Here is a 27,776-nt window from a genome sequence, read left to right as displayed (position 1 = left end):
GCATTGGAGACAGTATAGAGCCTTATGGGACTCCATCATTTAGTTCTCAGTTTGCAGAGCCCCAGTCTCCAAGTGACACCATCGGGAATCTGCCAGAGAGGTAGGAATGGAACCACTGTAAACCCAATCCCACCTACCTTAGACGACCCAGAAGTTATAATGCTATATAACTTTAGCAATTCCAAGGACTCTGCACACTTCAAATGCTATTGTGAGTATTACAGAAATAAAGAAATGATACTGTCAGCAGCATGACAACCACTGTGCAGCAAAATCCAGTGGCTCATGTATCCGAATACATGAAATTGTGGTCATCCGAATACATGAAACCACCATTTTGTCACCAACACTGAAATTTGAGCCTTCAGTTTGTGGCGAGTTCTGTTGCTGAAACTTCAGGTTTGAAGTTAGCATTGGGTCATTTCTGTTGCCGCTGTAACTTGAGTTTTGTGTGCTTGCTCCTCCCACTACCATTGAGAGGCCAGCTCAGAGCAGCTGAGAAATGTGTCAGGGATGAGGGTGAAGGGGCAAGCCCAGAACCAGGTATTAGTCTAAAAAGGGCGGGGGCAGATATGGCCCACCAGTCAGTGGCTCATTGACTTTTGAGCACAGTTTGCAAGGCCAGACTTGTCCCCCACAAGCCCATCCAGGAATCTTTCAGCACTGTCTGTATTGAGTGTCCTTGGTACAATCTCCTGCATAGCAGCTGCTTATGCAAACCATTTCTGTGTTCAGTCTTCCAGAGACAAAGCAAATTTGTAGCTTTTAAAATGGTCTTGAGGGCTGGTCTCTGCAGTACACTCGCTGTGCGTGCACGAGGTTGATGACCACACCCCTCCTGAGCAAAGTTGGCCTTCCACACAGGTGAGACACCCCCATCCCTCCCCCTTCTCACTCTCAGGAAGAGCACAGGCTAGCGACACCCTGCTCTGCAAACCCCTTCTACTTTGGAAGTTGGCACCAGCCTTGCAGTCCCAGTGTCTGACTACTGCACCACCATCCACTACTGGTACTGCCACCAGCACCCCCAAGAGCAGCCAGGATGGCGGCAAGGAGGTCTGCACCAAGTTGTGGATGGAGGCAGAAACTGGGGTATCCATGGGCCTCTGCAACTCCAAAAAGTGTCCAGTCACAACTGCAGAATCAGTTCAGGAATGAGTCCATGTTCAATGGAATATCCCAGCGGATGGCACAGAGGGGGTAGCAAAGCAATGGGGCACAGTGCAAGGAGAGACTCCAACACATGAAAAGGAAGTTCAAGGAGGTGGCTGCCCACAACAAGATTCCGGGAGTGCAGCCAAGGACCATGTCACACTACAATCAGTTGGCACTGGTCTTCGTGGATAGGAGGGACATGCTGCCCAGAAACACTGCTGGGAGTGGGCAGCCCACCCCAGAGAAGAAGCAAAGGGAAAGCCAGATGGCAACAATGAAAAGCATTCAAGGGAGCAGCAGGCCCTTTGCACAGGAAGTTATCCTGGCCACCACCTCAGCAACCACTGCCTCCTCTGCCCACACAGGTGTTTCAATGGCAGGCATGGCCATGGCACTGCATACAGCCATGCCCACATTCCTGGCTTGGGCCACAGAAGTTCCCAGCTGCTCTGTGGTGTCAGGCCCATCACATGTGCCTCAGCCCACTGTGCAGCACGTGGGTGGCACTACTGCCGATGAAGCTTCCTGGGAAAGCAGAGAGTGCGGCACATCTGTACTCGTGTGGTTTGTGGATGCCATGGGACAGCTCCTCCAGTCTGGGTTTTGCTCCATGGACTCTGGGTAGGAAGATGACGAGACGCAAATTGAGTCCCTGCAGCACCTTATGCCCTCCCACTACTTCGATGAAGAGAGCCAGGTTTCCTTGCTAGAGTGAGAGTGTGTGCAGAATGCCACACTCAGCACAAGCAGCCCCCTGGAGAAAACACAGGACACACAACAATCTGGTCAAATTCACATCACTTCAGCCTTTGCTGAAGGTTTTTCTGAACCTCACCTGACCAGGATCTGTATTTGGAGAAACTTTGTGTGTAGGTCCCCCGCCCTGCTTTCCCTCTCCTTTCAATACAGGGAACAGCCTGTACACTGGGGGTTTGACTCTCAAAGGGACAATTCTCATTAAAAAAAATCCACCTGCCACCAGAATAACACTTGCCACCACAGAATATCACACCTTTGCACCATTGGGCAAACAGAGGGGGCAGCTTGGAGCAACTACAGCCCCCGCTTTGGATCCACTGGCACTAGTTTTTGAAAACCATATGCCACACAGCAGGATCGCTCCACACATGCATGGTGTTCTGCTAGCAAACCACTTCAACAGCAATGATGGCGGGGATGGCTGACAACAAATTTCTACTCATTTCTTGCTATTCCCCCTGCAGGCTTCCCAGCTCATGACCAACCAGAGGAGCTAATGCCACTGGAGGATGTGAGCAGCATTCGTCCTGTACCACCAGAAGAAGAACCTGCACCCAGAAGGCCACTCTCTGAAACAGAGCATGTGGCACAGCTGAGAAACAGGCGGAGGACGGATCACTTGCAGCTTGCAAGCAACCAGGATGCAGAGAGCTGAGAGGCCACCTGTATCCCCTTCCGAGAACTGGACCACAATGAGGAGCAGGAGGGTCTTTCAAGCTGTCTCAGAGCACACGGTGCAGGGAGTGGTTGGGGCAATGAAGTGCTCAGATGCTGTGACCGAGAAGAGATTTGAGTGCTACACGGCCTACCTGGCAGAGAATGGCAAACCAGGCAGCAGCTTCTCCTCCTCCACAGCATCAACTGTACCAGCCACAGTTGCTGGTGGAAGCACCCTACCTGCCTGCACATCAGGGGCCATCCCAAGCCACCCTGGCCTCTACACCTCCTCAGGCACCCTTCAAGGGTCCACAAGGCAGACATGGACCCTCTACGCCCACAACACACCTGAGGGCATCCTTCATGGGTCCCCAGCCAGGGCCATCCCAAGCCACCCTGGTCTCTGCAGCTATCCATCCAGTTTGCATGGACCCACAGTCAGAACATCAGCCCAGCACCCCCACACAGGCACCCTTCATGTGTCCACAGTGGGAGAAGGGCCCTCTGCACCAGTCACCATGAGCAAGCATAGCAGGCCCCCAAAAAACTCTGGACGTATTCCAGCACACACCACCCCAAACCCAGAGCACTGTAGCAAAAAGGGCACGCATGTGGAGGAACACACTCTGCAGAAAGGCAAGGGTGAACACCGGCACTCCTGCCTGGGTTGCGGTATGGGGAAAGGGAAGAGTTGGTGGTGGCAAGCATCATAGCAGTGGTGGTGGCAAGCATCCTCCTGAGTCTTCCTCCACCTTGAGTGACGATTGAAGGGAGTGGTAGATGGTGATGTTTCTAGATTGCTGCCAATCCAGAAGCAGTGGTGCCCCTTGTCCAAGCCAAGCTCAATCACAATTCCATTCCCAGGGCATTGCTTTATTTTTCTGTTGCATCCCATTATTTGTAAACAGTTGGCCTGAGGTGGGCACTGCCAAAGTGCCCCAGCTGGGCTATTCACCACTGTTGGGTGGGGGGACATTGCCTCACATGGGGGTTCAAGTGGCTGGTCTCTGAGACTGCCCTCCCTGGCCCGGCTGTGTAGGTGCTGCTTTCTCACCCCACATGGATTTGAAATGCTTGCCCCGTGTTACAAGGAACTGCTTGCTGCCTTGGCATCCAGTGTGTGTGTGTGTGTGTTCGGGGGGGGGGGGGAGTCTCACACAGCCAAAATCTTTGGAAGCTTGTTGTATGGCTCTACTGCTAGAGGGTTCCAAGCATTCCCTCCAACACACCAGGACTGCTTATCCATTAGCTCATCCTTTTGGAATGCTTTCCCAAGCTCCGTTCCCCACCCAAAGGCAAAAAACAAGGCAAGTGAATGGCCCACTTCCTTCCTGGGGTGGGTGCCCTGTTGGTACATCCAAAGTTGAGATTGTGGTTCTCAATGGCAGCAGAAAGTAGTTCCCAGATGCACCAGCACCCACAAATTTGCATCAGACCTGCCCCAGGCTTGTTGAGCAGCTGCGCAGAAACACCATGGCATAAATTATCAAGGGACACTGTTCTTTCTTGCACCCAGCAAGCCAACGAGCAATCACCCCCTTCACCCCAACTTAGTGGGTCCCATGGGGTGTCCCTCCCCCAGGATCCCAGAGGTAATAAAAAAGGGCTCATTGGCCTTTGTCAAGTATTGTGCTTGTGTGCCGCTGTGACGTTTGATAGTTTTTCCAAGGGCAGTGCTGAAAGTAGTGTGAGGAAAGGTTTAGAATGTCTTCATTTCTGCCAAAGGTGGAGGAAATGGACGTATCTGGTGTATAGGCAAAAGCTGATAAAAAGCACACCTGGCCACTGCCTCAACATGAGAAACCTGAGTTTGAGATCCAGGAGCAATCCCAGACTACAGACCTGATATTTTAGGGGGAATGTAAGTCTATCTATCTATCTATCTATCTATCTATCTATCTATCTATCTATCTATCTGACCATGGAAAACTCTACCAGGAACAAAAACACTAGAGAGAGTCCTTTATCACGTTAATGTAATTCACCAAAGGAATCCCTGGAACTTCAACTGTCATGTCGACTGTTGTGTGTAGAACTGGAGGCGTTCTACCTGTTGACATCCAGAACAGGCAGATCTCAACCATCTCTCAGATCCTGACCCCCTATAGACAGTACTTCTGTCTTCTTTGGATTCAACTTCAGCCTTGTTATCCCTCATCCAGCCCAATATCACCTCGAGTCAGGCACTATCAATATCACCCCAAGGCAGGGGGTTAAGCCATTTCCTGATGCAGTTGGTATGGAGAAATAGATCTGGGTGTTATCAGCATATTGATAGCATTCCAGACCAAAACTCGTTATGATCTCTCCCAGTGGTTTCATGTAGATGTTAAAAAGCATTGGAGACAGTATGGAGCCTTGTGGAACTCAACACTTCTGCTCTCGCTTTGAAGAATAACAGTGTTCAAGCAACACCATCTGGAATCTGCCAGAGAGCCACTCTTTTCAGAACCACTCTATTCAGAACCACTGTAGAATAGTGCCACCAAATTCCACTTCCTTCAAGTGACCCAGCAGGATACCATGATCAATGGTATCGAAAGCCACCGAGAGAACCAAAAGGATCAGCAGAGTCACACTCCCTTTGTTGATCACCAATTGGAGATTATCCATCAGGCCAACCAAGGCAGTCTTAAACCCATAGCCTACTTGAAAGCCAGTATGGAATGGGTCTGGATGATCTGTGTCATCCCAAACTGCCTGGAGCTGAGGAGCAACCACTTGCTCAATTACCTTGCCCAACCAAGGAAAATTAGAGACTGGTCTGTGATTAGCTAACTCTGAAGGTTCCAGTGCAGGTTTCTTCAAATAAGGTCTAATAATGGCCTCCTTAAAACAAGGAGGCATCCTGCCCTCCCTCAGAGAAGCATTTATGATATTTACCAGACCACCTCTAATAATGTGACTGCTAGATGAAATAAGCCAAGTTGGGCAAGGGTCAAGAGAGCAGGTGGTATGGTGTACAGTCTGAAGCAGTTTGTCCACATCCTCAGAAGTAACAAACTGAAAGTTCTGCCTGAAAGAGGCAAAAGTGGTAGCACAGTTACAATATGGTGCATGGTTTGGTCTTTACTCTATCCTTGCCCTGGTAGAGATGGTATGATCTAAGTTTTTAAGTATGCAAGACCCCAATAGGGATGTGCATGGAACCGGCTGGTGCAGTTCAGTTTGAGTCCAAACCTGACCTGAACTGGACTGGGCCAGTTCGGTACGGCACCCCCTCGAACACCCCCCCGGGTGGATTTTTTAATTTTAAAAAATCTCTCCCCCCTTGGGGGGTGTTGTCCGAGGTGGGGGGGTCCATGGAGGTTCCCCCTCCCCCTGCTGGCCTCCCTTCTGTTCAAAACTGGCCCGTTCAGCCATTCTTCAGCCTGTTTGGGCCTTTCACCCTGGTGTGGTAGCCAATCATGGTGGAAGTCAGCTGTTAAAGAAAAGCTTTGCTCTTTATGGCTTTTCTCCTGAAGTGCGATCTAAGGGCTATGAACAAGCAAAAAAGGCTGTAAAGCAAAGAATATTAGATATGGAATGTCAACAGGAGACGAGTAGGGCCACCAAGATGACTCAAAATACGGAGATTTGCCTTTAGTACTAAGCCAGCTGATTATTGCCAACCTCTAATTATCTCAAAGAACCACTGAGAATTTGCACTGGCCCTCTTTGATATGTTGCCTTCAGCAGTTTTATATGGCAGATATGGAAGGTTCCTTATTCTGAATGCTACTGCCCCATGTGATGCACAGGCCAGAGAGGGTGTGGGTCATGTTTTATTATATTGCCATTTTTATAGGGACTTGCATGATTCATTAATTTTACCTCTGATTAAAGGCATGCTAGGCAGAGAAGATGAAGTATATATCTCATTCCACTTGTCAGACCATCAAAGCAATGTTACTTATAGCATGGCTAAGTTCTGTTTAATAGGAATAAATATACGACAACACCTAATGACTAATGTAGTGGAATAATTTACTATGTCATTGTATAGTGCATATTCGTGAAACTATATTGTTGCTATATTGTTGTATGGGTGTGACAATGTATCCTTATTTATTTATTTATTTATTTATTAACATATTTTTATACCTCCCAAAACTTACGTCTCTGGGCGGTTTACAACAAAATAAAAACAAAGTAAAACATTAGTTAAAACAAAAATGAAAAGTTTAAAACATTACAACAATTTAAAATTTTTAAAAGAATATTTTAAAACAGCATTAAAACCATTAAAACAATATTAATTAAAAGCCTGGGTGAACAGATGCATCTTTAAAGACTTTTTAAAAGCTGTCAGAGATGCGGAGCCTCTTATTTCACCAGGGAGCGCATTCCAAAGCCTTGGGGCAGCAGCGGAGAAGGCCCACCCCTGAGTGGCCACCAGATGTACTGGTAGCAACTGCATACGGACCTCTCCTGCAGATCTCAGTGGGCAGTGGGGTTCATGACAAAGAAGGCATTCTCTTAAATACCCAGGGCCCAAGCTGTTTAGGGCTTTATAGGTTATAACCAGCACCTTGTATTTTGCCCAGAAACATATCGGCTGCCAGTGTAGCTCCTTCAATACAGGAGTTATATGGTCTCTCCGAGATGACCCAGAGACCAACCTGGCTGCCGCATTCTAGACCAACTGCAGTTTCCGGACTACATACAAGGGCAGCCCAACATAGAGCACATTGCAGTAATCCAGTCTGGAGATTACCAGCAGATGTACCACTGTTTTGAGGTCGTTCACTTCAAGAAATGGACACAGCTGGTGTATTGGCTGAAGCTTATAGAAGGCACTTCTGACCACCACCTCAACCTGGGAGAACAGGGAGAGGCTCAGCTCCAGAAGCACCCCTAGACTGCGTACGTGTTCCTTCTGGGGAAGTGTGACCCTATCCAGAACAGGCAGATCAAAATCGTCTCTCGAGTTTCAACCCCGCACAATGAGTACCACCGTCTTACCTGGATTCAGTCTCAGTTTGTTATCTCTCATCCAGCCCATCACCGACTCCAGGCAGGCATTTAGGGAGGTTATGCCCTCTACCGATGATGCTGACATTTAGAAATAGATTTGGGTGTCATCAGCATACTGATAGCACCCTGCACCAAATCTCCTGATGATCTCTCCCAGTGGTTTCATGTAGATGCTAAACATCGGAGACAATATGGAGCCCTGAGGCACACCATACAAGAGTTCAGATTTTGAAGAACAGCAGTCTCCAAGGGGCACCAACTGGAACCTGCCTGAGAGGTAGGAGCGGAACCACCACAAAGCAGTGCCTCCAACTCCCAACCCCCTCAGATGCTCCAGAAGGATACTATGGTCGATAGTATCGAAAGCTGCCGAGAGGTCCAAAAGGACCAACAGAGTCACACTTCCTCTGTCCATTCCCAATTGGAGATCATCCATCAGGCAGACCAAGGCAGTCTCCACCCCATAGCCAGCCCGAAAGCCAGTTTGAAATGGGTCAAGATAATCAGTCAAGATAATCAAGATAATGGGTCAAGATAATCGGTCAAGATAATCAAGACTGTCTGGAGCTGGGAGGCTATAACCCTCTCAATTACCTTGCCCAGCCACGGAAGGTTGGAGACAGGCCTGTAGTTGCTCAACTATGAGAGATCCAATATAGGCTTCTTCAGAAGCGGTCTAATAATTGCTTCCTTAAGACAAGGAGGCATCCTACCTTCCCTCAGAGACTCATTTGTAATCTCTACCAGGCTTTCTACAACAACCCCCCTGCCAGATAATATAAGCCATGTTTGGCAAGGGTCAAGAGAATAGGTGGTAGGCCACACCATTCTAATCAGCTTGTCTACATCCCCAGGAGTCACAAACGAGGAGTTGCTGGACACCTCCACATCAGACACTGAAGTAATTGTGGAGATGGAGTCTAAGTCGGCTCGAATATGAGAGATTTCCCCCACAAAGAATTCATTAAACACATCACAGCAGGTAATCGATGGTTCCAGATTCTGATTCAAGGGGGGAGGGGCACATACTAGCCCTCTCACAACCCTGAACAACTCCGCCGGATGTGAACTTGCGGATGCAATACGGGCAGAAAAGAATCACTTCTTTGCCACACGTGTCGCCTGAGCATAGGTCTATGTTGCAATCTGTCGGATCTGAGCATGAGCTCTATGTTGCAATCTGTCGGATTCAGGTCGAGTCTTTCTCCACTTGCACTCCAGTCATCTACCTCACCACTTCAGCCCCCGTAGTTCTTCCGTATACCAAGGGGCCAGTTTTGAAGTGGGTTGGAGAGGACACTTAGGAGCAATAATGTCTACTGCCCCAGTGAGTTTGCTGTTCCAATTCTCCGCCAGGGCATCAACAGGATCACCAGCAGAGCCAACACTAAATCCCTCCGAGGCATCTTGAAATCCTATTGGATCCAATAACCTTCTCAGGTGGACCATCCTAATAGGTCCCTTGCCCCTGCGAAGGTGGGAAGTGATTGTGAGTCCAACCTTAACCAGATGGTGGTCCGTCCATGACAATGGGGAAATCACAGGACCCCCCCACCCATGGACCACCACCCTGATCAGAGTAAAAGACCAAATCAAGACCAAATTATGTGACCAGCAATGTGTGTCAGCCCCGAGACCACTTGAGATAGCCCCATAGTTGTCATGGCCGCTATGAACTCCTGAGCCGCTCCAGACAAATTGGTCTTCATTGAAGACTCCCAGCACCACAAGCCAGGGGGACTCCAACACCAAGTCTGAGAGCAAGTCCATCAACTCCATTAGGGACTCTGTTGAGCAGTGGGGTGCTTAGTACATCAACAGAAGACCCAGTCTATCCCTGGTCCTCCGACTTAAGTAAATACATTCAATATGGTCTGACACTCTAACAGGGATCCTGGTAAGGGAAAGGTTATTCTTATAGATCACAGCCACTCCACCTCCCCACCCACGGTCCCACACCCAATCTTCAATAGAGTACCCTGGAGGAAGAAGCTGGGACCATGATGGGGCCCCAGACTCACCCAGCCAGGTCTCTGTAATACATACCAGGTCTGCACCTTCATCCAGAATCGAATCATGGATGGTTTCTGATTTGTTCTGGACCGACCTGGCATTACAGATGAGCAAGGTTAGGTTCCAAGGGTGGTCGTCACTGCTTCCCAAGGTCAAAGAGCTGGCAGGACAGCTGGAAGGGGAAACAGCAATTAGATTTCCAAGACCCCTTCCCCTATAATGGCCTGCTGATCTGCCAACATTACTTCTGTTCCCCACCACCACCGGAATAGCTGCCCCACAGACAGTGGACACGCCCCCTATCTCCCCATCTCCAAGTAATCCCAGACACATTCTAAAACTATGTGACCCAGGACTAATTAAAACAGAAGCCCCACTATTTAATCCCCCCCCATACAAATACCTGGGCCAGGAAACCTGGCCCTCGCTCTCACTGTCCCCTGAAGTGGCTCCCCCAAAGGGGCGACCCTGCCAGTGGTGGGCCCGCTGCCACTGGCAACACCCTATATAGCCTTGAGCAGGCAGCTCTAGGCTGATTGAAACCCGGAAACTGCCAAGTCACCCTCCTCCCCGGGCCCCAGTCCTGCAAGGCCTCACCTCAGCACAGCAACCAGTCCTGGGGGGCAGATAACAAACAGGGGGGCAGCAGGAGAAGCAAGCAGGCAGCCACCCAGTCTCTCACCCTGGGGGCTACCTAGGAGCAGATGTTGTCTCTCCTCTCTCCTGCAAGCACTTCATATTCCACCTGGAAACATATTGGCAGCCAGTGCAGTTCTTTCAAAAAATGGTGTTATATTGTCCCTTTGTGTTGTCCCAGAGACTAATCTGGCTGCCACATTCTGTACCAGTTGTAGTTTCCAGACTATGTACAAATGCAGCCCCATGTAGAGTGCATTACAGCAGTCAAGTCTGGAGGTTACCAGCATATGTACCACTGTTTAAAGGTCATTTTAAACTGCCCTGAGCCATTTTGGAAGGGCAGTATATAAATCAAATAAATGAAATAAATTTTCTTCTAGAAATTCACGCTAATCTTCCTGGTTTCCTGAATCTCAGCTATAGCTGAAAGGGACTTGCAGTTTGAATTTCAGTTTCTATGGCAAGTCTTGCCATAGCATTTATTAATTTCAGTGATATTGGATCAACATGTTATGAATATATTATACTGTTTATATCTTGAGACTCTAGTTTTGGAAATTTATAACTGGTCCATGGGAATTGTGATCTTTTTCTGGTAAGTAAGGGAAATTAGGATAAAATCTTGGCAATTTATTGAAGGAATACAGCTGGCCTTGAAATTTATATTGAAATGTCAGAAATTTATAAGGACATTTATAAGGAAATTTATAAGGAAATGTCAGAATTTTCAACAAATTTTAAAATTTTAACGATTACTGGAAAGGATTTTTGGGATAAAATAGATTATGTTTTCTGCACACTGTAAAGTGCCTTACAAATTCTGAGGAGGAAGAAGAGGCAGAAGATGGTGGAATGAGTATCTTGGCAAGAACTACAAAAATGTATGCCAAATTGAAAACCAGTCTTTTCTAATACTCATGATGTGTCTTCATCAAACAAGAAGTCTCTCTCACTGCCTTTAAGAATCAGATAAAGACCTGACTTACTCAGGCATTTATATTTTAAGGAGTGCTGTTTCCCCCTTCCCCCCCTTTTCTTTCTTTCTTTCTTTCTTTCTTTCTTTCTTTCTTTCTTTCTTTCTTTCTTTCTTTCTTTCTTTTCTTTTCTTTTCTTTTCTTTTGTGGTGAGGGGGTTGCTGGTGCTGCTTCTGAATTTTTTATAATGAAAGATAGTGTGTAGATGTGTGTGTGTATACACACACACACACACACACACACTAAATAAATAAATAAATAGATAGATAGATAGATAGATAGATAGATAGAATATGTAATTGTCCCAATTATTTAAGACAGGGATGACCCCAATGCTTGCTCCTCTCCAATGCACCCTTTAAAAAGCAAGCCAATGTTTGATCTTTTGAAATGGTTCCTGGTGATTGATATGGAGTGTTTTAGAAGGGCTGGCAACATATCTAGTAATTACACTTCAGACATCGAGATTGTATTACCTCAAATTGCCTGGAATGATGTCAATTTATCACATATCCTGTGAGAAGTTCATTCTAGTTATCACTTCTCTCTGTTAGGCTGCTTTATCTAATAGGATAGGGACTAGAGGGGATTTATTCAAGGTGTCAACCTCATCCTCTCATTCTGCTTGACCAATAGGGGGGAAAATACTTCCTTCCTATTGCCTTGTTTGTTATATTGTATCTTGCTCCCAAACACACATGCACACTCTGTGCAGTGGAGAGAGAAAGGATATATAATGTGATTTGAAAGCCCAAGATAGTTTAAGCAACTGAATTTCAGCAGAGCAACAGTAATCATGTCTGCTTAGTGAGGTAAAACATACCCTGTTTGTATTCCAGACGGAGGATTTCAATTATGCTTCTTTAAGACCAAAAGATTAAAAAGCATAAAGATTCATTTCTTCAGGCACTATCTCAGGGAGCACTTAATATATATTTTTTTAAAAAAATGAATAACATTTTCTGGTATTTGTTCTTTTATAGCTAGAGATTTGTGTTGAATTGCTGTAGTGATGTGGACAGGATTAGGTTATAGAACAAGGAGTCAAGAATTAACCTTTGGACTAATCGGGAATACCTAAACTGAGACTCTAAACCATTTCAAAGATTAGTTGGCTGGAAATCACATTGTATTATGTTTTTCCAATAAGCAGGATTGCTGATGGTTCCCTACAGTGGCACACCTGTGGGTGTCCTCGTTGCAATGGTATATAAGCTCCATTGATTGGTTAAGCATGCGACAAAATTATTTAGGACAGTGGTTTCCTGTATTTTTAGAAGAATAGAAATGGTATGTGTGTAGGCTGGGTAGGGAGAGATTACTGACCTTAAGCATTGCCTTTGCTGGATAAAACAAAAATTAAACTGCTCCAATATATTGGGTTGGTTCAGACGATATATCTGAACCAGCCCACTCACATGTGATAAGGGATGTGAGTGTGTATATCCCTCCAATTCTTGGTCCACCATCATGCAGTCTCATAATCTTGTGGAGGGAGTACTAATCCAAAGTGTCCATCACAGATGATGTGAATGCTATTTTAATGTATTTAAAATATTAAATCTATTTTCATTTCAGTTGCAATGCAGTATCTGAAATTCCACGTGAGGCACAGTTCGTCTGTACCGTCCCCTTCCATGTGAGTGTGAGACTGTGGGATGGCATCTTGAGTAAGCATTTAAACCCCCAGGCTGATAGCAAATGGCAACAGTGCCCAACTTGTCTTCACTTCCCTAAGAAGTCAGATTAAAGTGGCTTAGATTAGTGCCACTGCAAACATTCAAATGGAGCACTTGAAATATCGAACTGCAAGGAGATTCAAACTGGGCATGGGGCTCCTCACAAATCTATTTCAAGCAGGTGAGTGAACAGGCTTGTGCTCACCCTGAATCTGCCCACCAGTGCCTCCCCACTCCGCAGAAGCCGAAGCCGAAGCCTTACTCTTTTTGCAGGGGGAGATGTCATTTGGGGGTGTGTGCTCTGAGTGCCTGCCAGAGCGTACTTTCCCATTGGGGAATAGAGGCTTCAAGGGAGCATTTCCCACCAGAGAAAGGATGCAACACCACGACGTTTCTCTCTACCCTGAATCATTCCAAGAAAAATGAAAAATAAGCATTGGGAAGGCAACATCATGTTGACACACTCTTCATATGAGCTGGAATCTAGAAACTTCTAACAGCTTCTCCACCTTGACTCATCAATACTTTTCAAACATCCTTCTCAATAAAAGATGTGTGCCTGATGGATGGAGGAGCCATGCCAATTCCCCCACCCCAACTTGGGCTGGTCGATCTCCTCATTGGTGTTATATGGAGGTGGGGGCGGCAGGGGGAGAAACAAACATGAGAGTCCCCCTGTTGGAAAAACAGTAAGTATTCCAGCATGTAATCTCTAAATATTTTATACTTAGAGTGCCTTTTTCATTAAGAATACACTCTTATTTCCTGACATGAGGAAAAAGGATCAGTATCATTGCTCTAAAAAATTCTGTTTAAATGTAGATTTTGAGTGGCTGCCAGAGCTGGATAAAACCCTTGCAGAACAATTGCTATAAAATCAATAGAGCTCTTTCTAGGGAGGTCTATTTCTCATGTCATGTCTGCTCTGCTTGCATTTCAGGGTAGCACTTTCCCACAGTTTCTGCCTTCCCTTCCTTATGAAAGCAAAGTGCAGGATTCAAGTCATTGAAGCAGCATATAAAGAGCATTCTTATTGAAATACTTACTCACTTAAGTATAAACATTTCCCAGATTATAAACCATTATGGTAATGAACAAAGCATATAGAATGCAGTCATTTGTGACACCAAAAGGGAACAAAGGCCTTTCAATTAAAACATGTAATTGATAAAATGCCAGTGAGTAATTAATCAGTTTATTAAATTTAAATACATCTGCATATTACCCAAACCTCAATGTAGCTATTTTTTGAGATTGTGAAAAAAAAAGAGTAGGATTCTTTAAAATTTTATGGACAAAGATTATCACTCAGGCATCAGCAAAAAATACTGAGGGGCACAGAAAGGGCAATGTTCATTTCTGGGGCAAGGGCGAGCTTTATCCCTGATGTAAGATCTCTGAAAGAGAAATAACAGTAGTTTTCACATTAATAATTCTGTTGTAAATGGAAGTCAGAAGGGGGAGGGGAGAGCTATATATCAGAGGGGTATAGAACATGTATACTATGTCCACTCATTTATATAAGGAAAGGCCACTTGTTAGAGATGTGCGAACCAGCAAGGCTGAACTGCTTTGCTTTCGAACCAGCCCAGTTCGAGGGCTCAACTTTGAGCCAGACCGTGACCAGTTCAGCTTGAGTTCAGGGATGCCAGACATGGTTATTTTTTTAATATCGCATTTACCACCACTGAGGACATTGGCAGGCTTGGAGGTGCTGCTGTGGCTGGCGGGGGGGGGATCTCCAACAGCTCCCCTTCCCCTGCCAGGTTCCCCCCAGTCTCCCATGGGCTGTTACAGGCCATTTTGGGGCCTTCAGCCCTCTGTGAGTTCTCTTTTCCCAGCAGAAATAATGTTGTGTTGTGCTTTTTTGTACAAGGAAATTATTCTGCAACCTGTATGAGAGAAAAAATGGACCTCTCTTTATCATTTTTTAATTTAATGAGTTGTCATATTGTGAACACGCACATGTGCGCGGGCCATTTGTGTGGTCAGATCATGACCCGTCCACACAAATGGCCCAAACGCACGTGCAGCAGCCTCCAAAATTGCCACCACATGCACACAGAGGGTTGAAAAGGTCTGAAAATGGGCTGAAACAGCCCCCAAATGGGCAGAAAATGGGAGGCCAGGGGAGGCTGGTGGGGAGGGGGCCAGCTGCCAGAGCACCCTCCACTGCAGCCACAGAAGCACCCCCTGAGGCCACTCAAATTTGAACTGAGCTGGACCTTTGTTCAGGGGACCAAAACTGAACATGCCCAGTCCAAATCGAATCCGGTTCAGATTAGAATCAAACCAGGCAAACCAGTTTTGTGCACATATCTACCATCTGTATTATTTCTTCCATGCCCCATCACAGTTGTGCTCTGAAACAAAAACAGCTACAAAAATAAACAAGGAGGTCCTTAACTCACAACCTCACCAATTAAAATTTTCCATCAATTAATCATCTGAAGCTTTAGTTGATTAATCTACTGATCAAGGCTTGCATTAGGGGTGTGCACAAATCGATTTCTTTGATTTAATTTGTGCCCAAAACAAATCACCCCTGATTTGTTTTGTATCCAAATCTACCCCCTCAAAACCACCCCAGATTCGATTTGTATTTGCTTTGATTTGATTCAGATTCAGACCGATTTGGACCACTTAACAAAGTCCTAGGGGCACCAAAGTTCCCCATGGGTGCTACCTACCAGCCAAATTTCAAGGCAGTGGTTGATTTTTAATGGGTTTTTTAAAGTTTTTACTTATTTTGAACACTTCAACCATAGTAAAGAATGCGGCTTCAAACTTGCCATATCCTAACCCTAACATGGATCCCCAGCTTTCATTTTTTTAAAAAAAGCTAAGCTCTAGCCCTTGTAGAAGTAGAGTTTTGGAGCCTCCAAAGTTAGCATCTAAGCCAGAGCTGCTCAATTTTGAACTTCCTGCAGATGTTGGCTACAGTTCACATAATACCTGGCTATCGGCCACTGTAGCTAGGAATTATGGGAGCTGTAGTCCAAAAACAGCTAAGGAGCCAAGGTTGAGCAGGCCTGTACTAGTATGAGACCAGCTTCACAATCTGCATTACAGATGTACACATCAGAAAGCTGAATGCTGGATCAGTCATCAACTTTGCCCCCCACCCACCCCTCTCTTTCTCTTTTGTACATCAGACAGTCTGTGTTTTCTTTTAAGCAGCACAGGAATCTTTATACTTTCTACATCCACCCTTCATTACCAGAACGACACCCCCATAAATGACTTCTAAAAAATTAAAACACGAAAGTGGGCAGGTGTTCTTTTGACGGCAAGGGTGCTAGCCAACAAGCACCCTTCATAGCCATCTTTTCTCCCATTCAAACAGAACACATTTGGAACTTCCATAAATTGTTTTAAGAGCTTACCCCACAGTAGATGAAAGGTTCATTTGTATTAATGCAGCTATTGACCTCATTGCTCTAAAAATATTGTCTTGTCTCATCCATAATGAGCATCAAGCAAATCTGTGCTCAAATGTGCTTTCTTAGTGTATACTTACATGTGAAAAATGTACATTGCAGACAGCAGGTGAAGTATTTCTTCTGATCTGCCAAGTAATCTGCCACAAATTTAGGCTAAGGAGGGAGAAAAGAAAAGAAATCTTGCACTTCTCATCAGGCAATAACATGCAGGTTATATTGGATGCTTAATTTTTCATGTCTTGCTGATGTTTCACGATTATTCTGAATAATGTTTGTCTCGTATAATGGCCTTTGTACTGTGGTGTTGTTCATTCAATTTGTTCTAACACCCTGTTCTTTAGGTATGTATCACTGCAATGACAAACAGAGGAATTTGTGCCAACAGCACAGCAGCGCTGAGCACTTGGCAAGCTCATCCTGTTTTGTTGTTGCCTCTCATTCGCAATGCCATGACAGAGATTAGTGTCACATATTAGGCATGTAGAAGTGCACCGAAAGCAGGGACTGTGTGAGAGTTCAACTAGGAGAAATTCAGACTGCAAACTGCCCCCATGCCAAAGCCTAACCCTATTTCAAATTGAATCCAGCCTCTCTAAGTCTGGAACCTCTATAACAAAATGGGATTAGACACTCAGCCCAAAAGGTCCCCCCGCCCTGTATAAGGATTTCCTTTTTTCTGAGTGATTGACATAATTTTTTAGTAGCGCTAGCTTTCCCCCCCAAATAAATGTCAAACTTTATTTTGGTCTCTAACCAGCAAAAAAGAGTAGAAAAAATTAAGACATTTGCTCCTTAACTAACTACATTAGCAATCATCCTAACCTACCTCACAGGGTAGGTACCACAGGGTAGGTAGGTCACAGGGTAGGTACCATGTACACCGCTCTGGGCTCCTTGGAGGAAGAGCAGGATATAAATGGAATGGAATGGAATGGAATGGAATGGAATGGAATGAATGATTTATATATATATATATATATATATATATATATATATATATATATATATTCTACAAAAGCTCTAATTAATGTTTTCTTAACTTTATAATAATCTAGATCAAACCAGTCTTTAGATCCATATGAACTGGGCTAAGATTTCTTAACAGATGTAGCACATAATGAGGCTCTCCACACGAACAGTGTGGAGAGCCTGCAGGGCTTCTGCAGGGAGAGCAGGCTTCTCTCCCCGCAGATGAGCACAGAGCCCACCCTGGGCAGCCAGATGGGCTGCCCCCATGATTACCGGTTCCATCATGGAGCCAGTAGAGGAGGTGGGGATCGGGGGCTGCCTGGCCCCTGGAAGTCCCAGGATACCCTGTGTAAGTATGCGGGGCATTCTGGGGAGACCCCCGAGGCCAGGAGGCTTGTAGTAGCCTCCAGGTCAGGGGTCTACTCATGAGTCACCATGGCACAGAGCTTTAAAATTCCAAAAAACTGTTAAGACTACTAAATATTTATAAAATCTACAGGTCAGTTCAAAGAAGAAGAAGAAAACAAAGCAAAATGAAGCTGAATTGGAGGAGCTAACATCTACCACAGCACTCTCCTCACCATCTTGGCTCCTCTCCACCAAATAAAAGTCCGTAAGTGTGGGCTCCCTCCTCTGTCCGCTTGTGGGGGTGGCACTCTGCTCACTCCCTCAGGGCATCCTGACCCATGCAGCAATTTCTCCTGTACCTCAGAGCCAACAAATACTTTACAGAAGTGGAGCGGCTATGTCACCTTGAACTCCATCGTCCCAGTTGTGGGTTATTCCAGCTGCCCTCTTTCTGTTCTCCTCCCAAAGTTTCAGCAGACATCCACCTTGGTCGCAGCATCCATGTCAAAATCATCATTGGATCAGGTATTAAATGTTCCCTGTCAGCCTGGGCAGATCTCATGAGGGCACAGGATCCCCTCTTGTTTGCTCTTCAGCTCCCGTGAGCTCCGATCTTTTTCTTCTCCCTAAATCCAGTCCCTGCCTGAACCAACAGCCTCCCCGATGTATCAGATACTGCCTCCTCTTCCCTGTGCTCCTTTAGGGTCTCTGGGTCAGTCTCTATGTCATGTTGCCTCAGTTGGACTTGTCCAGCTGCAGGCACAGCCCATAACCGGAGCCCAACAGTAAGTAAGGCAGCTTGTCCAGGATTGAGGCTTCTCTGTACAATCCATGTTTTTACTTTGTGTGCATGTTCAGATGCTGGTCCACTCACTTGGACTAAGGAACTAGGTCACTGTACTATTTCACATACATGTTTGGCTTCAGCCCCCATAGGCTATGGGAGTCATGTTTGCTGAAACACAGAAGAAAAAGCAGAATGTGGCAGCATGACAGAGACAGAAGTGTAATTGCTCTCACATCCTTACCTTGTGATTTTTTTCCACCCCATATTTATTTATGTTATTTATGTATTTAACATATTTTATACCACCCAAAACGCATATCTCTGGGCATGTTTCTGGGCGGTTTACAACAAGCAACCAACCAACCAAACAAACAAACCAAAAAGTTAAAACGTTAGTTAAAACAAATGACAACAGAACACTTTAAAAAGTAGTCAAAACAAATTAAATGATATAGTAAAAGTTAAAATATTACAGAATTTAAATTATAAAACATTTATAATAACGAAGAAGACATTCTCTTAAATACCCAGGGCCCAAGCCATTTAAGGGGAATCAAATCTAGGATCAAGTCAAGGATCTCTTAGTGTTTTCCAGCAAGCAGAATTCTGTTGACAGCTCCACCCTCTGATCTATTGAAGTCCATTGGGATCATCCCCTGACATGGCTCCACCCCTGGTCATATACAAGCACCAGAATTTTTGAGGTCTAAAGTTGGTAACAAGTACAGCACAATTCTATGCAGAGTTAAGCATGCCTAAACATGTTGGGATCATTAGGTTTTGATGCACCTAACTCTGTAGGATTGCAACTTATGTGGGAAAGGCATAGTGAAATCTCTGCATGATCCCCAAAGTTCCTGAATAATGCCATGCATTTATACAAGCTCTGAGATTTCAAATAATTAGGGCATGCATTCTACCAATCAAATGTTATAAAGAAGAAATAAGAGATCTGACTGACATTACTGAATCTTATAAAGTGCTTATTGTCTCTGATTCTGAGCCATGCAGTCCAGAAGCAAGAGGAGGGCCCCAAAGCAATCTACTGAGTTATATAGAAAACACCCTAAAGATTTATCTGAGCAACGCTTGCACTGTGATCAAAAGAACATCATACCAGAGTCCAATTAAAGCACACAGCAATTAACTGGAAGCCTTCAGAAATAAAACTTCAAAAATAAATCATCGAAGGCTGGGAGAAAAAAAAGCAACAACACTCAGTCTAGCAGCTGCTATAATCTACTTTGTCACCAAACCCTTCAGCAATGAGAGTTTGTCAAGATGGCAATGAGATACCTATGATTTACGGCTTACTGTTAATAAACATGTAAAGATTTTTTGCTGGGATAGGACTTTAGACAGGATTTATAAGTGCGTGATCTGCAATGCAGATTTGGGGAAAAATGAAATATAAATAAATTGATTTAGAAGGTTTCTGCCTCCCTCTACAGTGCACAGCTTGGCTTGCTTGCATGAGTTATCTGACAGTTTTACTCAGGTTTTCCATTATTCAAACTGTTCAGGAAAGAGGTAACTAGTCATGTTAGTCTATAGCTGAGAAAAGTCAAAATCCACAAACCACAAGAAGTTGTGGTATTGATTGATTGGTATGCCACCTGACCCCAAAGGCTCTAGGTGGTTCACAAAAATAAACACAAAAACAAAACAAACTGTTAAAAACAGTAATTTAAACATTCATAACATTCAGAGATTACTAAAAGCCTGGCTGGGGGCGGGGGAAGTGCCAAGGGCTCTTTTGAAGGCTGGCAAAAAGCTACAAATATCTATAGGGAGTATATTCCACAGCCTAGGAGTGACTAAAGAGAAGGCCTCTCCCACCAGACGAGCCAGCAGTATGTGCAGATGGACCTTTCTCAATAATCTCAATGTACCGTGGGGATCATGCAGAAGAAGTCGCTCTCCCAGGTAATCCAGTCCTAAGCTGTTTAGGGTTTTAAAGGTAATCACCAGCACTTTGTCTTTTGCCCGGAAACCTATTGGTAGCCAATGGAATTGCTTTAAAACAAGGAATTATATGGTCTCACCGAGACACCACAGAGACCAATCTAGCCACTGCATTTTGAACCAACTGAAGTTTCCGAACTACATACAAAGGCAGCCCCACATAGAAACCATTGCAGTAGTCAAGCCTATAGGTTACCACCAGAAAATGCACCACAGTTCTGAGCGCACGGTCTTCAAGGAACATATTCAGCTGTCATATCAACCAAAGTTGGTAGAATGTGTTCCTGGCCATAGCCTCAACTGCTACTCTACAAAGCAGGGGCTTTTCTATGGTGTCCCTCAGGGCTCCATATTGTCTCTAAGACTTTTTAGCATCTACATGAAAACTGGGAGATATAAGAACATAAGAACAGCCCTGCTGCATCAAGCCCAAGGCCCATCTAGTCCAGCATCCTGTTTCACACAGTGAAACACAGTGCCGCACTGTGTGATACAGGGGATTTGGGCATCAGAATATTTGCATCATCAGGGGATTTGGTGCAGGGCGTTACAAGTATGCTGATGGCACTCAAATCTATTTCTCCATGACAGCTTCATCAGGCAATAGCATAACTTCCCTAAACGCCTGTCTTGAGGCAGTAATGGGATGGATGAATGATAACAAACTGAGACTGAATCCAAACAAGATAGAGGGGCTCACTGTTGGAAGCTGCAGTTGGGGAAATGGGATGGATCTGACTGTTTTGGATGGGGTTACACTCCCCCAGATGGAACAGGTTTGCAGTTTGGGAGTATTTCTGGACCCAACCCTATTTCTGATAACTCAAGGAGAGGCAGTGGCCAGGAATGCTTTCTGTCAGCTTCGGCTGGTTCACCAGCTGCGCCCTTTCCTGGGAGTGAGTGACCTTAAGACACTGGTGTACATGATGGTAACCTCCAGGCCAGGCTTGACTACTGCAGTGCACTCTATGTGAGGCTGCCTTTGTACATAGTCCAGAACTGCAATTGGTGCAGAATGCTGCTGCCAGGTTGGTCTCCGGGACGTCCCAAAGAAACCATAATACTCCAGTTTTAAAATAACTACACTGGCTACCAATAGGTTTCTGGGCAAAATACAAAGTGATGGCTATTACCTATAAAGCCCTTAATGGCTTAGGCCCAGGGCATTTAAGAGAATGCCTTCTTCATTATGAACCCCGCCACCTATTAATATCTTCAGGGGAGGTTCGTCTGAGGGTGCCACCAGCTCATCTGATGATGACTCGAAGGAGAGCCTTCTCTGTAGTTGCCCCAGGGCTGTGGAATTCATGTCCTGCTGAGATTAGAGCTGCTCCTTTTAGGCAACAACTAAAGACACATCTCTTCAGCCAAGCTTTTTAGCTATCTGCTAGTTTTTATGAGTATTTTAATTTGATCTATTAAAATGTTTTAACTGATAAAATTTCTTGGTTAGTTTTTATTGCTGTAAACTGCCTAGAGACTGCAGTAGAGGGTGGTATACACATGTGTTAAATAAATAAAAATATTACTGTAATTTAAATAGAAATAGAGCCAGTGTCTGGCCTGGTGGTGGCTGGGCAGGTGTCCAGGGCAGGGGGGGATGTTATTTTGCTGTTTTGTCTCAGGCAGCAAGAGATCTGGGGTTTGGACCTGGCCATCCCTTAAAACAGTCTGGAGCTCATGTAAGGAGCTCATGCAAATTTGGCAAAGCGCTACCAAATTTAAAAAAAATCCCATCTACAGAAAATTAGATGACAGGGACAAGGATTCTAGCCAAACCTTCTTCCTGAAAACAGTTTTCTATTTAGAGATATTTTTTCCTGTACTTTTTATACTGTTTTGAAAGTTCATTCAATGCAGCATACCAAAAGTTAATTTCAAGTTTAGGCGGTAAGATGCAAGGAGAGACATTTCAGTGTATTGGGCTGATCCAAGATTCTCAGCAAGACTTCAACAATTACACTTCAACAGGGCAATCCTATGTTGTAATTGCTTTTTTAAATACCTCACAACAGTGATGCCTGGTGTGGGCGCTGCTGGGTGGGCAGCTGGCAATATTCCCTCTAGCAGAGATTCCCAGATATTGTTGACTACAACTCCCAGAATCCCCAGCTGCAATGGCTTTTGCATGGGGATAATGGGAGCTGTAGTCAACAACATCCGGGAATCCCTGTTAGAGGGAACCCTGGTGGTGGGAGGCACCTTTAAATGTAAATTAGTAGGTGCTTACCTCCCATATCACCACACCTGTAAGCTCCCCCCCCCCAGCAGCGGCACACCAGCACCCACTGAAGTGGAGGATCAGCTCCTCTACTCAGCTGGCGGAGGCCATTGCATGGCCAGCAAATGGCCTCCATGAACACGCTGAGTGACGGAGCCGATCCTCCACTTCAGAGGGTGCTGGGCAGTACAAGAGGTAAGCACCTACTAATTTACACTTAAAGGTGCTTCCCACCGCCTGCCCCCCAGTGGCATCTGCACCAGTCACCACTGCCTCACAACAGACACAGCAATGTTACCAATACCTATCAAAGTCACCACCCCGAGTTTACAGAAGGGATTTTCAAGTCCCAAAATTACCCTCTGGCTTCGATTTAAAATTCTTTACTAGGATCTTGTAATTCCTTGGATGCCTGACCCACCTTGAGGTCTAGCACCACGGTTACTTGTGACTGAAGTGGCTTAGAAAGGCTCCTTCCATGCCAAGCAGGTTGCTGGCCTAAGGAACTACACTTCCCATGGTGCCAAGCCACCCTGGATGCACCACCCAAACCAATAGTGTCCAAGCTCTCTAGTAACAAGTGTGTGAAGATTTGAGCAGATGTTTGGTGTGGTGGGCCTACCCCCTTACCAGAGCCACATAAAATGGACCCAACAAATCTTGTGAGCAAGTCTGGAGATGCAGCTCACTCCAGAAGCAAGGACACAGAATATAACCAAATGTGATGTGTAGTCTGAGTCCACTAATTGTCCACCTCTAAGTGCTGCAGGCTTCATAATGCTGAGAGAGCTATAAGCAACCGAAATGTTCCAAAGCTATTAAGAGAATAAAGAAAAGCATTGGCCTGAAAACAAATATAGAATGAATGTTTCCTGTATCACCCCTTCAACCCACTCCCATTATCTCACACACCAACCCTTTCTTATGAAATGCATGTTTTTCAAAGCTGTATTTCCCCCCGAAAATAAACATAGATGGGTGGAAATATAAAAAGCATATTTTTGTAGCATCACAAGCCAATATTGGAGATGTACAGTTAGAGAGGAAGGGGAAAGGGGTGGATTATATAAAAGCTGGCAATCCTCCCTACCAAAAGAACATCTATCCCATCTGCCTCCACCTATAGTGGGAGAAATGTGTGTTCAGAAGCTCACAAGGTTGCTTCTTGGCTCAACACAACAGGATCGGCCCTTCAAAGAGTCCCTGGCAGACGCATCACTGCTATGTTCATATATTACAATGAGAAAAAAAATGCTATTTACATATCTAAGTGCTCCATGCTCATCGCTCAAAACAAACATCATTTTGTCCATGTGCATGAATAACTTGGCTAGAAGAATAAACAAGCCCATTCTGATGAATGGCATACCGATTCTAATTATGTAGTTGCTATTGTAATGAAGTGTGCTTTAAAAAGAAGTAAGTAAGTGTGTGTGTGTGTGTGTGTGTGTGTGTGTGTGTGTGTGTGTGTGTATTTTCCCTGTACTGCTTCATTACAGAGCAGTGAAGATACATACTTCAGATATATGTTCAGGCGAGACAGCCAAAATTTTATTCACAGTTTCTGGCATCGAATTACTCTCGATGCTGCTATTGCTGCTAGTTCTCTCTGACAGGGTGAATAATGGGCCTGTTCAATCAGTCTGGATCCTGGGGACTGAGGATGATGTTGAATGATCTGTGACAATATAATTTCTAACTGTGTTCTGGGGAACCCTGGGGTTCCTTGGGGTTTCTCAGTAAGCATTGGAGGCTCACAGATTTTTTGAGGGGGGGAGCAGCAGGGATGAAGCTACTAGTGTTCCAAGGTATCCCTGGAGCATGGACCAGCTCTGACCCTGGGGGCCACCCTCCCATGCCCCCTCCCATGCTGTTGCTGCCATTGACACATGCCCACCTCACATGCACTACCCACCCACCTCCGTCCCATCCAACTGTCTCCTGCCTGCCTCCATAGATGTGCGGTCACTTCCCATTCCCTGGCGCTTGTGTGCGATGCCAGTCCACTCCCAGCTGCCTGCCCCCCCTTCCTGCTTCAGCGTTAGAAATGGAAGGAGGAAGGGTTGACAAGCAGTGGCAGTGGTGGGAGGACGGGGAAGAGAGGGACTGGCGGTGCGAGTGAGAGGCATTAGATGGCAAGCAGTGCGGTGGGCGGGCGAGTGTGTGGAGGCAGGCGGACCAATGGGAGGCAGGCTGGCAGCACACCCAAGGGTGATCAGGAGTGGTGGGCATGCTTGCACAGCTGTCCACTGCTGGGAGGAGGGCCATGTACCACAGGGGAGGCCAAACACAAGCCCGTTGGCACTAGCTATGTCACTGGGATGAGGACAGGTAGAAGGCACGTTTAGGCAGGTTTAGACAAGTAATTAGGCAAGATTATGCAGGTCAATGTGGGGGGGGGGCAGGTAGAAGGCATGATTCGGCTTAGGCAGATCAGATAAGTTTCTTACCTTATCTCAGACAAGTCACTGCTGTCCCATCTACTGAGGAAGACAAGGATCTGCAGCCTAGTCTCCTGTCTTGCATAATTTACTAGGATCAGGGGCATAACTATAATAGGGCAAGGGGAGACAGTTGTCTGGGGGCCCACTGCCTTGGGGGGGCCCCCAGAGGCAAGTCACATGACTGACTCCCCCAGCCGTGCACCTGCCCAGGCTTCCTTCACTTGTATTCATCCTCCAAAATTGATGCGAGTGTTAAGACCTGGAGCTACCAGAACAGCATGTCTTTCTCTAGTACCATTAAATGACTTGCATCGTCCACAATTTACAAAACCTTAAAAAAAAAAATTAGGATGATGTTGTATTGTGGCGTGCGTGCACACACACACACACACACACACGGCATAAATAAATAATAGTCAGTAGGTGGGGTTTCCCCAGCATTTGGAAATTGAAACTTCACCAGTTGAAGTTCTGGCTGTTGTGCAGATGAATTGCAGGCAGACTATCAACAGGTGCTGCTTCCATCCTCATTTGTTAGGTAAAATTGCACCTGTTGAATGTCTGCCTGTTATACAACTGTTAAAAGTTCTGGGCCCTCTGGCCCTTAAAATGAACTCAACAGCTTCTCCTCTTATGAAATAGAAGGTTGGAGGGTGGTAAAAGTTCTGAAGCCTAGCAGTTCTGAGGCAAATTAAATAAAACGATCAAATAAAAATATGCATAACATAACAATATTGTGGATAATGAGCATTTATAAATTATTTGTACTAACAGTGACATGGTCCTGACACACAAACAACACAAATTTCTCATTGAATAACCTCACAGCATCTGCCCCTGCTGTCTGTCACTTCATTTCCTTAGGGTGACACACAAATATTGATTGCATTCTCACATAACATGAAACCAGAGGTCCTCCGGTTTAAAAAACTATATGTCTGAATGTGGGCAACTGCAGTTTCACCATAAAACAGACCCACAGTTTACCTCCCTGGTCAGAGATTTCTACCTTCAGTTTGTAGTGAGGTCCACTGCCTGGACTTCTGGTTCTGCAGTGCCAGCGTTACGTCTGTCATCGCAGCCTGGTTGCTTTGCAACCAGAGTTGAGGCAGGAAGTTCCTCCCTTGCTCCAGCTTCTTTTAACGCCTTCAGTCTGGAAGGAAGGCCAGGCAGCCAGTTCCCCTTCCTCTCTGTGGTCAGGGAGACTGGAGAAAGGGAGTCCCCCTGAACATCTGAATTTTGCCGGGAGAGCGGGGAGCGGAACCGCAGAACCAGCGGACCAACAGTTCTGCATTATGTCCAAAGGCAGCCATTTTTCTCTGGTGTACTTTTTGTTGTACTTTTGCACAGTGGTACTAAATTCCAATTGTACCTTCTGGATTTTTCAAAACCATACTTGTTTGGGGTTAATGACAGGAAACTTCACTCTCTGTGCTCACCAACCAGCCCTCACAGAAAAGCAGCAGGTGTAAATGTCATAGCACAGCCAACATGGCTGCTGGTTTTTGGTTTTGTTGGTTTGTTTTTATATTGTTTTGTTTTGAGGAGGGGCATTTCCAAATAGGAATTTCAAGCCCTGGTTTCAGGTCTGTATGAGAAGCTGGCAGGGGCAGCAGAGTAAGCCCCCTCCCCCGCAAAAGGTGACATAATCACTTTCTGGTGAGAACTGAATAAATTTTTTTTAGAAGACATTCACATTTTCTGATACTTACTTGGCCTCCTGAAGAATTACTGGTTAATGTCAAAATTATCTGAATTCACATGAGACAGTGAAGCTATTCTCACGAACAGCAAAAACAGGGCTTGAGGTATGAAGGTGGGGATAGCACTAACGTGTGGAACCTCAGCAAGCTCTCAAACAGGGCTCTGTCAAAAGAGGGTCACCCAGGGGAAAGCCTGTCCAGCAAACAGCACTGAGCTTCCTTAAAGTGGCAGGCACCTTGCAAATGAGCCCAAGGGAAAATATGAACATAGGAAGCTGCCATCCACTGAGTCAGACCATTAGTCCATCCAGCTTAGTACTGTCTTAGTACTGTCGACACAGACTGGCAGTGGCTTCCCGAGGCTCTCAGGCAGGATTCCCACTCAGCCCGACCTGGAGGTGCCAGGCAGGGAGCTCAAATCCTTCTTCCTATAGCAGCCCTATCCCCTAAGGGGAATAGTTGCACAGACTCATGTCATACTATTCATTAATTTTACATTTTACTAGCTGACCCTGCACAGAGCATCTGTGTGGTCTTGCACTGAGCCTGTGGCATCCCACCCCCCACAATGCTCTCGCTCGCTCTCGCCACCCCTGCTCGCCCCCGCAAGTCTCCCCCCTCAAAAGTCTTGTGCTCGTGCTCTCTGTCCACCATCTTTCTATCTCTGTCTCTCAGTCCTTGCTTCCCCCTGCCACTTCCAGGGGCTGTCGCCTGCTCGCCTGACAGCCTCCGAGCTCGCTGCCACTTCACAGTGCAGCTCAGCCAACTGTCTGCCTCCTGCAGCCCTCAGAGCCAACTGTCCAGTTCCTGAAGCTGCCCCCATCATCCGAGCTCCCTGCTGCTTCACAGCGCACCTGATCCAACTGTCCAACTGCTTTCTAGCTGCCCTGCAGGCCACACAGCCCATCTAGAAGAATTAATAATATAGAATACCCCACTCTTCCTCCAAGGAGCCCAGAGCAGTGTACTACGTACTCAAGTTCCTCCTCACAACAACCCTGTGAAGTAGGCTAGGCTGAGAGTGAAGTGACTGGCCCAGAGTCACCCAGCAAGTCTCATGGCTG

General features: G+C 45.7%; 1 protein-coding gene and 1 long non-coding RNA gene across 2 annotated transcripts in view; both read right to left on the bottom strand.

Moving 5' to 3' along the window:
- The window catches only part of LOC128325049 (ceroid-lipofuscinosis neuronal protein 5-like), a 29,871-nt gene extending 18,664 nt beyond the window's left edge, over positions 1–11,207 (bottom strand). The window contains exons 1-2 of the mRNA XM_053250419.1: positions 11,166–11,207; positions 9,574–9,712 (exon numbers count right to left, since the gene is read on the bottom strand). Coding sequence (XP_053106394.1) covers positions 9,574–9,712; positions 11,166–11,173 — 147 coding nt within the window. The 5' untranslated portion in view covers positions 11,174–11,207. The remainder of the gene's footprint in view (positions 1–9,573; positions 9,713–11,165) is intronic.
- A 2,842-nt stretch (positions 11,208–14,049) lies between these two features.
- On the bottom strand, positions 14,050–26,875 carry LOC128325050 (uncharacterized). Its single transcript, XR_008307241.1, has 4 exons — positions 26,722–26,875; positions 17,997–18,547; positions 16,353–16,428; positions 14,050–14,229 (listed from the first exon to the last, which is right to left on the bottom strand). It is a non-coding gene; the product is annotated as an uncharacterized LOC128325050 (long non-coding RNA).
- Positions 26,876–27,776: the final 901 nt, after the last annotated feature.

The sequence above is a fragment of the Hemicordylus capensis genome, chromosome 4, assembly GCF_027244095.1.
Source record: "Hemicordylus capensis ecotype Gifberg chromosome 4, rHemCap1.1.pri, whole genome shotgun sequence".
Lineage (NCBI taxonomy): Eukaryota > Metazoa > Chordata > Lepidosauria > Squamata > Cordylidae > Hemicordylus > Hemicordylus capensis.
The sequence above is the reverse complement of the archived record's forward strand: the minus strand, read 5'-3'. Positions and strand labels throughout refer to the sequence as shown.